We start from the raw sequence: 12,898 nt of genomic DNA on the forward strand, positions 1-12,898 counted from the left end.
CAATTACCAATTTGTTAATTTGGCAAGTTAATTTTAAACATGATTTTTATCCACAAAAATATTTTAGCATCCATGATTTCTAAAACCTCTCATCTACAAATGACAATAAAAATAGCCAAAAATCCCTTTACAGACTGCTAAATCTAACTACAAATCGGAAGCTAACTTCAGTGTGAATATGGCGCGCTATTTTGATATGATAGGTCAGATAGGCCATTGTTGACGGTACTTCTAAGACCGGTGTGAAAAGTTAAGTTTGTGTCTCTGTTTTCTTTACACAGACACATTCAGCATATGGTTATCGCTTTATTTTCAGCATCTCTGCCACGAAAGCCACCGGCTCCAGCCTGAAGGCAGCGAACCCGACAGGAATCTTCACACAATGGAGAAGTTGTCATCGGATGATTCGAATCGAAATGTCCACGGCCTCTCACACGGTGGCAAGATACTCCTATTCACCTGCAAACGTGATCCAGCCGTGAATGTAAGCGAAAGAAGCGGCCTGACGTTCCGCAGTTTCTACTTTGAACGTGAAGGCAACGCGTTCCTGAACGCAACAGAGGGAGCAACTGTAATCAGTAGGAAACCATCAGCTCATGTTGACATTGTGACGTGTAAATGCGCAGTAGATGTTCAGAAAAGGGTTAAAACTGCGTTCGTTTTGGTAACAAAGATGAGTGAGAAGGGAAGCAGCTTTAAGTACAGCCTACTCGCTCTGAGAAGCTCACACCGGCTGGAGCCCTGCATTGAGTTCAAGCTACCCTACCAAATGAAGGGTAAGGTGTCCATCCTTCAGGGCCCCACAGTGATGTGGAGCCATGACAACAGTGTGTCTTATACATCCCCTGAAGCAGAAGGCGTGCGAAAAATCCCCATTCAAATGTCAAAATGTCTTTTTGGAGAACTTCCCATCCAGAAAGGACAGCTTTTTGCTCTTGGACTTTCAGAACCACTTTTAGCTAACCATTCCCCAACACTTGGCTATTTGTGTGAGGGTGGACAAGCGTTTGATGGCTCTCTGGTTTTACCACATCCCTACATTTGCATCACACAGTGCATGCGGGTTCTCACTGCTGACAGAGTAGATGACGTGCTGAGATGTACTGTTGTTGCAGCAACTTCAAATCAGCAGCTTGTGCTTTTTGAAAACGGGACAGTAAAAGACACATGCGAGGTTCCCTTTGGGCAGGCTGAGGACATTCAGATGGCAGACACAGGAAGAAACGGATGTCTGTTTGTTGTATCCTTTAAACAGGGCCATGTTTGTGCCGTATGGAAGGAAACATTCCAGGTATGTATAAACTGGAGTCTACATTATTCCACAAAATGATTCACGTCCCTTTAAATTTTTCACATTTTATCAAAAAACAAACAAACAAAAGTTTAAGCTATTTTACTTGAAAGTTGTGTGATCAACAAAAACACATTGGTTAACTGTAAAATGGAAAGTTGTTTTCAAATTAACTTACAAATAAAAATCTGAAAAGTGTATCCTGCATATTATGTATTCAGCCCATTTTGATCTATTAATCTCTAGAAATCCATTCTTATTAAATAAGATCAAATCTTTTCCAGATAGCCTCCTGTTGGTCAGATGTCGACTCCGCACACGTGGATGATTTCCTTGGATGTGGAACAGAACAGATTCTGTTGATCTTTAGAAATAACGGAATATCCAGCGGGCCACTGGAAAAATTTATCATCACTGACCTTTGTGGTATTTCTTACTCTGTAAGGCTTCTGCAGTTACTTCAAGCTATATTAATAAAGCTCCCTGTTATGGATAATACAGTGTCTAATAAAACCCCCCCCAAAAAAACATGTTTTAGTGTGGTCAAGGCTCTGAAGCACCGAAGGCAAGCCTACCTCCTCAGGAAAACTCACTCCTCACTCTTCAGGCTTTGGAATCCAGATTACAGGTGAGACTGAAACACATTTTAGAAGAACACCCAAAAAACTAGTATTTGTGTTAACAGCCTGACAGTACCACTCAAATGTCTGCATATTAGATGCATAATTCATAGGAAATTACGCGTATACACTGCCTGACAATCGTGTGGATACTGCTTGAACTTTGCTGGTTTACCACATAAAATCCCAATGCAAATACTCTGACATGCGGTGTTGTAACATAATAACATGTGAAAAATTCAAGGAGTATTTTTTTTTCCTTAATTAATTTAAAAAGCCATTTCTAGGTTGTGTGTATTGAAAAACAGAGTGCATCATATTCATGTTAGGGTATGTCTGTGAGGTTTGAATATCTTGACATTGACCTCTGTTCATTCATTTGGTGGTTCATTATGCATGCTGGTTGTAAGGATTTCTCTCAGTCAAATATTATTTGTAATTTAGAGTGGATTGATCGTCCTTCAAGAGCTTGAAAGAGAAGTGAGAGTGAAGGACAGAGTTCTGCAGCAATCAATCCAAGTCCTCACTGACGTGCTTTCAGGGAGGGAGACTGTTCTCAGCCAGCCTGAGCAGGTACTGTTCATGCACTTGTTTAACTTTTAAAAACTGGCTGATTGCACAGGCTCGCTAACTAGCAGTCATCCAATTAACAGCTGCTTGTGTATTCATGTTATGCTGCGCATGATGTCACTTAGGAATAATGTACTCTGTAAAATGCTCTCAGAATGACAAGTGACCAAAATAAGTAGCTTTTTGTAATAGTGTTTAATTTCCACATTGTCGTGAAGCTATATTGATGAAAATGTGCATAAAAATGACATTACAGTCACAGTAACTGACACCTCTAGTAATCCCTAATGATTAAATGTAACTGGATCAATCATGTCATAGATACTTAGCAATGCTGAGTTGATTTTAATTTGGAATCCAGGATTTCATTTGTTCCTCGAGGTGTAAATGTTTATAAATTATGCAAGACGAAGGGCCGTGACTTTGAGGCTCTCTTCAAAACGGGAATGATAAGAAACATGCTATTTAAGAAAGGCCCACATGCCTTGATCTTAGTGCAGAGTTCCTGTGAAGACTGGAAAAGTGCAATTTGGAATATGTGATCATGTCGGTGTTTAATGTATACCTGTGGAGCAATATTGATATATTGCGATCATGATACACCTGCAATATATTATGCAGCTCTGATTTCATTTCATTTTTCCTTCCTTTTTCTTGTTTGCTTGCTTTCTTTGATGCCCTTCCTAATGTCTCTCTGTCCGTTCGTCCGTCCATCTATCCCATACATTAAACCTAAAAATAAAAATAAAGCTGCTTTTTTTATTTTTAGTCAGATTATCTTTAGCTAAATTTAAAATTAATCTGATCCAAAACACATATGTGTGACCAAAAAAAAAAAAAAAGCAAACAGAAGAAATCTGCAGGGGTGTGAAAACTATTCTTCACAGCATTGTAGAACACCACAGGTCTAAAATGTGGGAGCACCTTCTTGTTTTTCTTCATCTGGCCTTTCTTAAAAACACATAATGGGCTCTGTAAATTTGGAGTTGCATGTACAGCATAATACAACTTTGCTTTTATTATTGTGTATTTAGGTGTAAGTATATTTTAGCATTATCATAGCTAAATAAATGTTAACATAGGAAAATAGTGGCTTAGTTGTAGGGTTAAGGAAATTTTGCTCCTGTACAACCGTACAGGAGTAAAAAAACAAATGAAAAAAATTACATTTGAATAGTATGTAATAGGTTGTTATGCCGGAAGAGCTTGCTTTGAATAAAGTAAAGTCGAAACAAGAAAACCTCAAATATTTTACAATTGCAGTAAAATTAATTCAGTTAAATGTCTTCAGACAATATTTATTTTTTGTGCAGTCTTTATCTTAATAATTCCAAACTTTTGCCCCATCCTCATTCAGGCCCAGTTTCAAGAATAAATCTACTTTTAGTTGAAGGAGGATGTTTTATGTATGCGGCGCAATGTGGTAGAGTTATGAGGACAGCGTCAGTTTCTAAGCAGGAGTGGTGAGAAAAATATATCTTTTTTAAATCCTGCACATTGTTTTTTTTTGGACAGCTTCCCCACCCTATGACACTGGCATTTCTTCTTGGGGTGCAAAACCTTGAAGGGAGAGTAGTTCTTGAACAACCAGTCTTCCAGCCCAACCCTTATGTGTAATTCATGTAATGTCATGTTCATGTTATGAGCTGACGAAGATGTAAGATGATCTTAAATTTCAGATACATTTCTTATGTTGCCTTTTTTTTTCTTTTTTTTTCTTTTTCTTTTTTTTTAGATATTTTTGCAGTCAGGGAATGGAATTAATTCATTTCTAAAATGTCCATTATCGTATGATTATTTTTACAAGTTCTTCAGGCAATTTACCCTGACAAGTATTTGTTCTGCACTGGGTGACGAGTAGTAGAAATTGAATTAAAACTCGTCTGAACAAGTACTTTCTGTCACGTGTTAGCCCTGCTCAATGAACAAAAGAAAACGGTTTTACTGAAACAAAGAGCTGGCAAACAGTTTTGTTCCCTTCAACCAGAATGTTTCAGTGCAAGTAGCTCGACTGGCTGAATTAAAGGGATAGTTTGGATATTTTGTGACCGTATTCTGGGCAGCTATTAAACGAAGTAAAAGTCTGCCGCGGTCAACTTGACTCTCCAGTGATCATCCAGAGTTGTACATATTGCAGACTGCTCCGAAGTTCTCCTATTCCAGAAGACCTAACTGTAGTAAGGATGCCGTTACCCACCTTTGTCTTTGCACAATTGTCAAACTATAGTATATATACTCGAGGGCCAGCGTCCTTCAACTTTTAGGTGCGTTTCTTTGTCAACAAGCCTGAAACACATAATTTGGTAATTGGCATGGCTCTGTCTAACCTGACGTGAGAAGGTAATTTAGTCCTTTGGATCAGGTGTGGTGGACTTGGGAAACATCTAAAAGCTACAGGATGCCAGCCCTCAAGATTGCCCTCCTGGATTGAATTAGAAGTAGAAGTAAAGGTATTCATCAGGCTACATATTTGACCTATCTTCTTGTATTAAAAATGGCAAAGCTCGCTTAATTTAGTGCTTTTCCAGGGTTTAAAGGATTATTTAGAATTGTTTAATAGGGCTTAGATTAGGACCTTTCCAGCAGCTTAGCAATATCCCGCTTTGGCCATTCTAAAATCTGTTTAATTTTACCACTTTTACTGGTGGAGCATCTAGCTGCGTCCAGGTTTCAGTCGGATGGCTATTTATTTGGGGTCAAGATGAATAATCACAAGGTAGTTCTTCTTTGATCTATCTTTTTTTTTTTTTTGTAAAATGCACCAATAACAAATGGCCCCTCTGCAAAGAGGCACCTTGACTCCCTCCAACCTATTTCTTGTCATTGTTTTCAATGTGGACAATGTTTTTCTCAATCATTGTCTCGTCTGACCATAAAACATTTCTCCTGAAGACATTCAGGTTGTCTGTAAGTTCATTTTCAAGTTTTAGTTGATATTCTAGGTGTTTATTTTTGGAGGAGGAGCTTCCTTCTTGTTGATCTTAAACTCCCTTTACAGTCAAAAGATGCATTAGTGGTTCCAGCAGTAACTGGTTCCTGCATTGTTGCTGATTCATCTGACCAATTTCCTTTTATCTGAGGCTGGCACTTTGCGTCAGATGTCTGAAACTTTTACACAAACAATATTCTGATCTGTGTCGGGAAAAGAACCAAGATTTCTAACACATGGTGATGTCAGGTTTTTTTTAATTAATTAATTTATTTTTTTTATCGTTGCTGAAGCAGGAGAGCAGAACAGCAGATACATGACATCTTTGGCTGATGCTGAAAGTAGCATGAAGTTCTTAAACTTTGCTGGTCAGCTCAGTCGGTTTTCCCGGATTATGCGCTGTTACACCGGCATATTCAAAGGTGTTAACCATTTAGCATTTCCCAATAGATACTCATCAACATAAAACATAATTAGTAAAAAAAGAAAAAAAAGTCAAAATTAACTGATTAAAAAACATTGTAGTATGACATTGTTTCAGTTTTGCAGCAGTACTCTTTAATCTTAAATAGGGTGGAGAAACGTTTACTGCGATTGTGCCTAAAAAGCTAACTGAAATGTTTGACATGAATTGCTGCTGCTGCTGCTGCTGCTAGTTGTGTCACCCATCTGTCATTCTTGGTTACGGTCTCTGTGCTCTCTGTCTAGGAAGGCCTTGTTGCCCTGTGGGACAGTGATGAAGAGTCCAATGATGAGACTCCGGATGACAAGTTGCATGAAACGCCAGCGCTGTCTTCCAGACCTAAAATTGACAAGCTGTGGCATCGCATCACTGAGGAGCAGCTGGTTGTTGGACTGATACTAACCGCTGACAGTGCCATGTAAATATGATTTTTTTTTTTTTTTTTTCATGATTTTGTACATCGTGTAGATTTGTCTGCGGCTGGAAGAGCATAGATGTACAAAGCACTGACTGGATCATAATTTCCTCTAACCTGTAGTTGCGTAGCGTTTTCTGGGTTGACGGTTTTTCCCAGCATCCTGTCAGACTAAAGTTGGCAGGGCGATCGTCATCATCTTGTGTGGAAACGAGAAACTCTCTGATACCTTCGTCCACGTGTTCTTGCGTTACTTTGAGAAGATGTGAAGAAAAGCTCCCCTTGACACGACTGCCTCCGGCGCTCGTGCGGTTTTGTTTTTAGTCGCCGGTCTTTGCAGCTGATGCAACCTCACCAGCTTGTTGGTGTTTAATCAGTCCACCAGCTGCGCCACATTCACACCGACTCCAACTTTGTGTTTAATTTCCAGTTTGATCGTGGGCTATCTGTGTGATATCTGATTGTTCATGATGGTGTTATTTTTGTTCCAGACCAGCGAGCGGTGTGAGCTTATCCCTCCTGACAGAGCCGGGCCAGAACTCGACGCCTGCGGTAATCCAGACCCGGAGCCAAGTGTTCTGGCTGCCTGCGCGCGGCCCCTCGACGCCGACGCTCTCCTCCCCATCGCCTGGCTTTGCGTTCTCTGAGCCCGCAGCCAAAAGAAGCAGGCAGCACATCGCCAGCGATGATTTCAGTGCGGGCAGACTGGCTGTGACTGCGGTGACCAAGCTGGCACCTCTGCTGACCTCTGGCTGTGTCAAGTGCCGTGCCATGCTTCATTACGCGGAGAAAGCGGAGGCTGTTTTCCCTGGAAGCGGCCCAACAACAGCTGTACTCCACTGTGGGGAAGTTTCATTAGACATTCGTAATCTTTGCCAGAAGCCGCTTCTGCAAAACCCTCAAATCAAAACAGGTAAACTCCAAAAAACTCGCAAACTCAATCTTTTAATCATAAAACAATTATTGCTTATCATTTTCTCCTTTTTATTTTCAGATGAGGTTAGAGAAGACCTTCTGAGTCTGTTGACAGTTCTGGATAACTGGGTTTTGCGCATAGACTCTCCAGATTACAGCTTGGGTGACATAGATGGCTGGATCAAGAGGAGAGAGGGTTTTAAAAAGATAGACGTGAGTCCCGAGTATCTGCTTTTAGATTCTCCAGGATCTTCAGCTCCAATGCTGCTGCGCTGGCATCAGATAAACCCTTTCCAAGGGGATTTATCCATCCACAGCAGGTAAACCATTTCCACTGATTGATACAATCAAGAAAGCCAAATTGCTGCCCTCAGGACAATGCACACACTGTAGCATTGTCGTGCTGGAACGTTAACCTTTGCCCCATTCTCAGGTCTTCTATCACCTATTGTCCCAGGATTGCCCTGTATTTAACTCCATCCATCTTTTAGTAAACTTTGACCAGCTTTAATCATTATATTCTCTTTATTTGCTAATTCTGAGCTACTTTGTTTTTGTCTATCACGTTATATCCAGTGAAGCATGTCGTACCATAAAAGAATTAAATGAGAACGTTATATAATGCAATCAGAAAACTGTGACCATTAAGAAAAATGGCATTTTCAGAATATTCATTGGTCTAAAATACCATAATCCTGCTAATGTGATTTAAAGCTATAAAATATCCAGAGTAGAGATTTCTTGTTCAGTTGTCGGCTGCAGTATCTCTACTGTGAGTATTAAATGATGCCGTTTTAGTGGATGGATACAGAAAGGCAGCTCTACTGAATTTCCATAAACACGTTCCAAGTTGACAAGCCTTTGAAGTTGGCTAAGGCGTACGCATGTGTGATATTCTCTCGAATATCAAAGAGATTTTGGTGCTCCTGCAAGCAGTGCTCTTAAAATTACAAATCCCACTAATGAATACTAGAAAGGTAGGTCTCTGGGAATCAGATGACACTCGACGAAAAATGATAAAAAGGCTGTGTCACTTTTTTTTTTTTTTTTTTTAATCCATCGCTGTGTGTATATTGTTGTAACATGCAAAATCTGTTTCTATCCCTCTTTTGCAGCCAATTACAAATGCTCCAGTTCTTGGACTCCATGCTGTCGTACCTCCCTGATTCCTGCTTCATCCAACCTGTCAAGCGCGCGAGAAGTCAGAGCGCGGCTCAAAAATTAGCTTGTGCTCTGGAGAAAGAGGTGCTGTCACTCAGAGAGGGCTTATCCTCACTTCTGTGTGCCAAAGATGAAGAAGAGAGAAAGGAGAGGCGCGCTGGACATGGTGAAACCCCCGACTCTGGTTCTGCTGAGGATCTCGTTAGGTGTTGTAGGGAGGCGTGGCAGCAGAACGTGGAGAAGAACCGGTTGCGGCTGAACCCCGTGGTGGACGCCGGGAGGTATCGTGAGATGGTCCGAAGCATTTCACAAGTCAAGATGGATTCAGATTTGGCTGCTCTGTGTCAGCTGAATCAATCATAGGGACGGTTTCTGACCTTTTGTTACCCGTTTCGTCCACTTCAAAACCCAGACTCTAATAAACACAGATATAATAGATGTTTTTGTGTTTGGACTGGTCATTAAAAAAAAAAAAGGAGATGATGCTTCAAGAGCTATTGTGAATCTTCACTGATATTTTGACTACTTGATTTATGTGATAAGCTCCAAGTCTTTAAGGCTGGAAAGCCTCCGTCCCATCACCCTCATCTTCTGCTCTCTCCACTGATTCTTAAGTTGGGACCCAGGCTGAACCCCTCCAAAAGGTTAACGTCAACCCAGTCGGAAAAAAAAAAACAACTGTGTTGGTAAAAATGCAACATTAATTTCAACCTAAATGTGGAAGGAATGTCAATTATTTTAGGCTTAACTGTAGGCCTGTACGGTATCTCAAATCTATATTTTTACTCTACTTTAATTATTTTCTCCGTGGTTCCTCTCATTCATTTCCTGTTTGTATTCCCTCCCTTTATTGACTCGACTGCTCTTGTGAGTCAATTGGACATGAACTACTGTGCCCTTAAATTCAGTCAGTTATGCAACAAGGAGAATTCCCCTTTTCCTCTTTTCATAAAGCATATGCTTCACACACATTAAGGCAACCAGAGCCACCAAAAAATACATGCAAATAATAATAAAAATAATAATTAAAAAAAACCCCACTAAATTGTGAAATGAGTTTACTCAGGCTCTTTAGGTTTTCATCTGTCGTTCTCTTTGGCCGGATGTTCAGTCTTCGTCTGTTGGATCACCCCGTGGGACTCGCAGCCCTAATCGGATACTGTCGTGATTCTGTTCCCTTCTTATTCGTTGCACATCCCTTTAGGCCCTCCGTGTTAAAAAGGCTTCTTTAATATCTGTAGCTGCTGCCTCTGCTGTGTGCTATTCTGCAGGGAATAAAGACTAAAGTTAGGGACGACAGGTCGTGGCAGGGAAAATCTTTATACATTTTCTGGCTGGTTGTATTTGCCCAAAAGCTTTTAGTGGTACTTTACCCCCATGGTCAAAGTATTTCACCCTTCACTGATTTAATAAAAAAAATAAATAAATAAAAAAAAAAAACAGTTTTTCTTTTGATGTTGTGCAGACCATCCTCACTGCAGTGATATTCAACTCAATACAGGAGTTAGATACATAAGGTCAGTGTCAGCTTGACCAGTTTGGCTTTAAAGGACGAATGTTTTTTCTTTTCTTTTCTTTTTTTTTTTGCAGTTTGTGTTTACCTTTAATATAATTTCCATTGTTGTTTTGTAAGATGCATATTTTATTGCTGTTATCATTTTTCAGATCTGGATTAGTATGGGGAAAAGAAAAAAGAAGTAAAGAAAAAATACAAATAGTTTTCAGATTTCTTTTTTCTGAATCTGTGAATGTCTTTTTGTAAATAAAGTGCTCTGACATTCTAGTTTAGATTTTTTCCCCCCACATAACCACTTCAAAATTAGTTCAACTCATTGATTATTCAGTTTTTTATTTACTGACGGAAAACCCAAGAACAATTTCATTAATTCGTCTTAAAAAAGAAAAAAGATTTAGCTGCCAAACAGCCTTGAAACTGCAGTTTTTGTTTTTTGATAGTACTTTTTCAAAAAGAATAGTCACACATGCTGCTTTAAAGAAAGCTCTGTACTTACTTACCGTCCAGATTTTATGAGTTTATATTTTATAGACTTGATATAGAACTAGTCCATGATATATTGGTCCACATCGTCTCTACGTGGACGCCTTCTTTTCCGCCTTTCATCCCACGTATGAATAACACACTCGCAGCTCTCTTTGGTGTGATAGTCACCTCTGTCACTTCACACAACAAAGGACAGAGTTGAAATTTAGCAGTAAACAAAACCAAGAAATAGCCCAGGGGGAAATGGATCTCATGTGGAGAAGAAATTGTATCTGAATCTGTGCTCTCTTTATGTCTTGACTGCCATCCAAATGAAATATTTGCTTTGTTTTCTGATTATCGTCTGTTAACGTGTATTCAGTCTGAATGGTAAGAGGATGCTGCAGGGTTTTCACCTGCTGAAACCTCCCCACCTGCCAGAGTCTTTGATTGTTTTGTGCGACTCATGGGAGTTGTTGCAAGCGGTCGGTATCTTACCTGTAACAAATAGCCCTCTGGATGACCTCTGCTTGATCACTTCTCTGGCCAGAGACTTAACCTGGTCAGAGTTGGGCATATTGTTGCCACATTACAAGAACAATTCTGCAGCAGTTGATGTTAATGATGATATTATTTTATTTTACTTTTTGACATATCTGGTTCCTAAATCCCAACTTTGCTTTAAAGTATTGGTTATAATTTGTACTTTGTATTTTGCCCTGTCCGTCTTCCTGCCAGCTCTGACCCGTTTCCCTGTCTCTGCTTAAGAAACTCATCACCACAGCATAATGCTGCCACCACTACTTTTAACCATGTGGACTGAGTGTTTACGGTGACATGCAGAATTAGTTCCAGCCTAAATATAGAGCGTTAGATGTACACCATGAAGTTAAATTTTGGTTAAATCTGTTTGGAGCGCTTTCTTCCGTACGTTTGCTGTGTTTCCTACATGACTTGTTGCAAACTGCAAACTGAGCTTTTAGGCGCTTTCATTCAGACAAAACATTAAAACTGGTGCATTTACATAAAGGTATTAAACAGCAATAGACATTTTGTTTCTTATATACTACGCCATAAATTCATTCACTTAGTACTATATTTCAGCTACAATTTCAAACTGCAGATCTTGTTCTCCATGCAATTTGAAGTTGGTTTCTTTTTTTTTATTGTTGCTTTGGAGAGACTTATCAGTTCTTATCCAACACACACATATATATATCCTATAAAAATATCTTTGCACATTCACCAGGATTTTATTAGGATGTTAAGATAAACTGAACAGAGCAGTCACAGCCCATTAATTAAAATGCTATGCAGTGAAACGTTCAGTTTCTTTACCTGCTGTCTGGTATTGATCTAGATCACATGGTTTCCACTCCTGTTGACCCTGGATCTCACTGTGTCAGTCAAACAGAAACAGAATTCACTGATTATACCTACTATATATCGCTGATGCTTAACAAGGCTGTGTATGGGATTCTGTGAGCACAGAGCTCCCATGATACAGAAATACTAGTGCTTCTATACTTTCAACATTGTTTCATCTTTACTAGATATTCGGATTTAGCTATCTTCATGTTTAATGCAAAATTATAAAGATGTTTTTTATTTATTATTTTTTTATTTTGTGTCATTACAGACAACAAACGGCACATAAAAGACGAGTAATGCTACTTTGATATGCCAGGCAGCCATTTTCTGGTCCACAGTTGCCATGGATGTGCTTGAACCCAGGTTACCAGAAGCTGCCGGTCTTATATTTCAGTTAGTCGATGGAGCTTAAACAAAGCCAAAAAATATATATATAAAAAATAATAATAATCTGCAGAAATCTAGTGAACAGTTTTCCACTTTGTCCAGTGTATGCTATGCTGTACAAGTTTTTTGTTTTTGCTCCAGTTTAGAAGTTGAAGGAATGTCACTCAATGAATCATAATATATTCAATCGGTGACAAAGTGATTTAGTTCATTATTTATGTCTAAACATCAGAGCTAGTTCTGGTGAAGCCGTACTCAAAGTGCTCTTAACGACATTAATTTCCAGCATTTCTCTCCCACCAGTCTTATCAGCAAATGTGCAGCTGCCATGGCAACCTTCATTTCCAGCTTCTCCGACACCTCAAAAAGCACTCTTAATAAACCTTATGAATGAGGATACACAGGATTCACGTTAAACGGAGTTAAAATGCGGAGGTGCAAGTAATTTCTTTCTCCTCTAAATTGCTTAGGCCGTTAAATTAAGCCTTGCATTTAAAAAGGCCTATAACTGACATCGAAAGGTTGGTGTAGAGTGAGACTGCAAGGGTGACGATTGTTTTGAGTTACTCATTTTTAAGTCTTGCATCTTGAGAATTAAAATAGCAGCTGAACAAGCTAAAGTAAATCATCCCTGCGGCATAATGCTGCCAGTACCTTGCTTCACAGGGAGAATGTTGTGTTCAGGGAGTGTGTTTAGTGTTATTGTCCTGGTTTAAGGCAAACCTTTGCTGATTACATCTTCCCATCAATCAGGAATTGCTTCCCTGTCCCTGCTGAGTAAAGGAATGTCCACAG

The 12,898-nt window shown here is 39.5% G+C and overlaps 1 protein-coding gene across 1 annotated transcript; it reads left to right on the forward strand.

Annotated features, from left to right (window-relative positions):
* Positions 1–15: 15 nt before the first annotated feature.
* Positions 16–8,802, forward strand: LOC103134231 (Fanconi anemia group B protein). The gene is made up of 8 exons (XM_007546380.2): positions 16–1,291; positions 1,576–1,731; positions 1,830–1,919; positions 2,356–2,484; positions 6,119–6,291; positions 6,780–7,201; positions 7,283–7,523; positions 8,319–8,802. Exons 1-8 carry the CDS (start codon positions 383–385, stop codon positions 8,725–8,727), a joined length of 2,529 nt encoding a protein of 842 aa, XP_007546442.1. The 5' UTR covers positions 16–382; the 3' UTR covers positions 8,728–8,802.
* The last annotated feature ends 4,096 nt before the right edge of the window (positions 8,803–12,898 follow it).

Source organism: Poecilia formosa, unplaced genomic scaffold, assembly GCF_000485575.1.
Source record: "Poecilia formosa unplaced genomic scaffold, Poecilia_formosa-5.1.2 Scaffold16, whole genome shotgun sequence".
Lineage (NCBI taxonomy): Eukaryota > Metazoa > Chordata > Actinopteri > Cyprinodontiformes > Poeciliidae > Poecilia > Poecilia formosa.

Coding starts and splice junctions, on each gene's coding strand:
- LOC103134231 (XM_007546380.2), top strand. CDS start 383: ATGGAGAAGTTGTCATCGGATGATTCGAATCGAAATGTCCACGGCCTC. Junction 1,920..2,355: donor CTTTGGAATCCAGATTACAG/GTGAGACTGAAA, acceptor TTTGTAATTTAG/AGTGGATTGATCGTCCTTCA. Junction 2,485..6,118: donor TTCTCAGCCAGCCTGAGCAG/GTACTGTTCATG, acceptor CTCTCTGTCTAG/GAAGGCCTTGTTGCCCTGTG.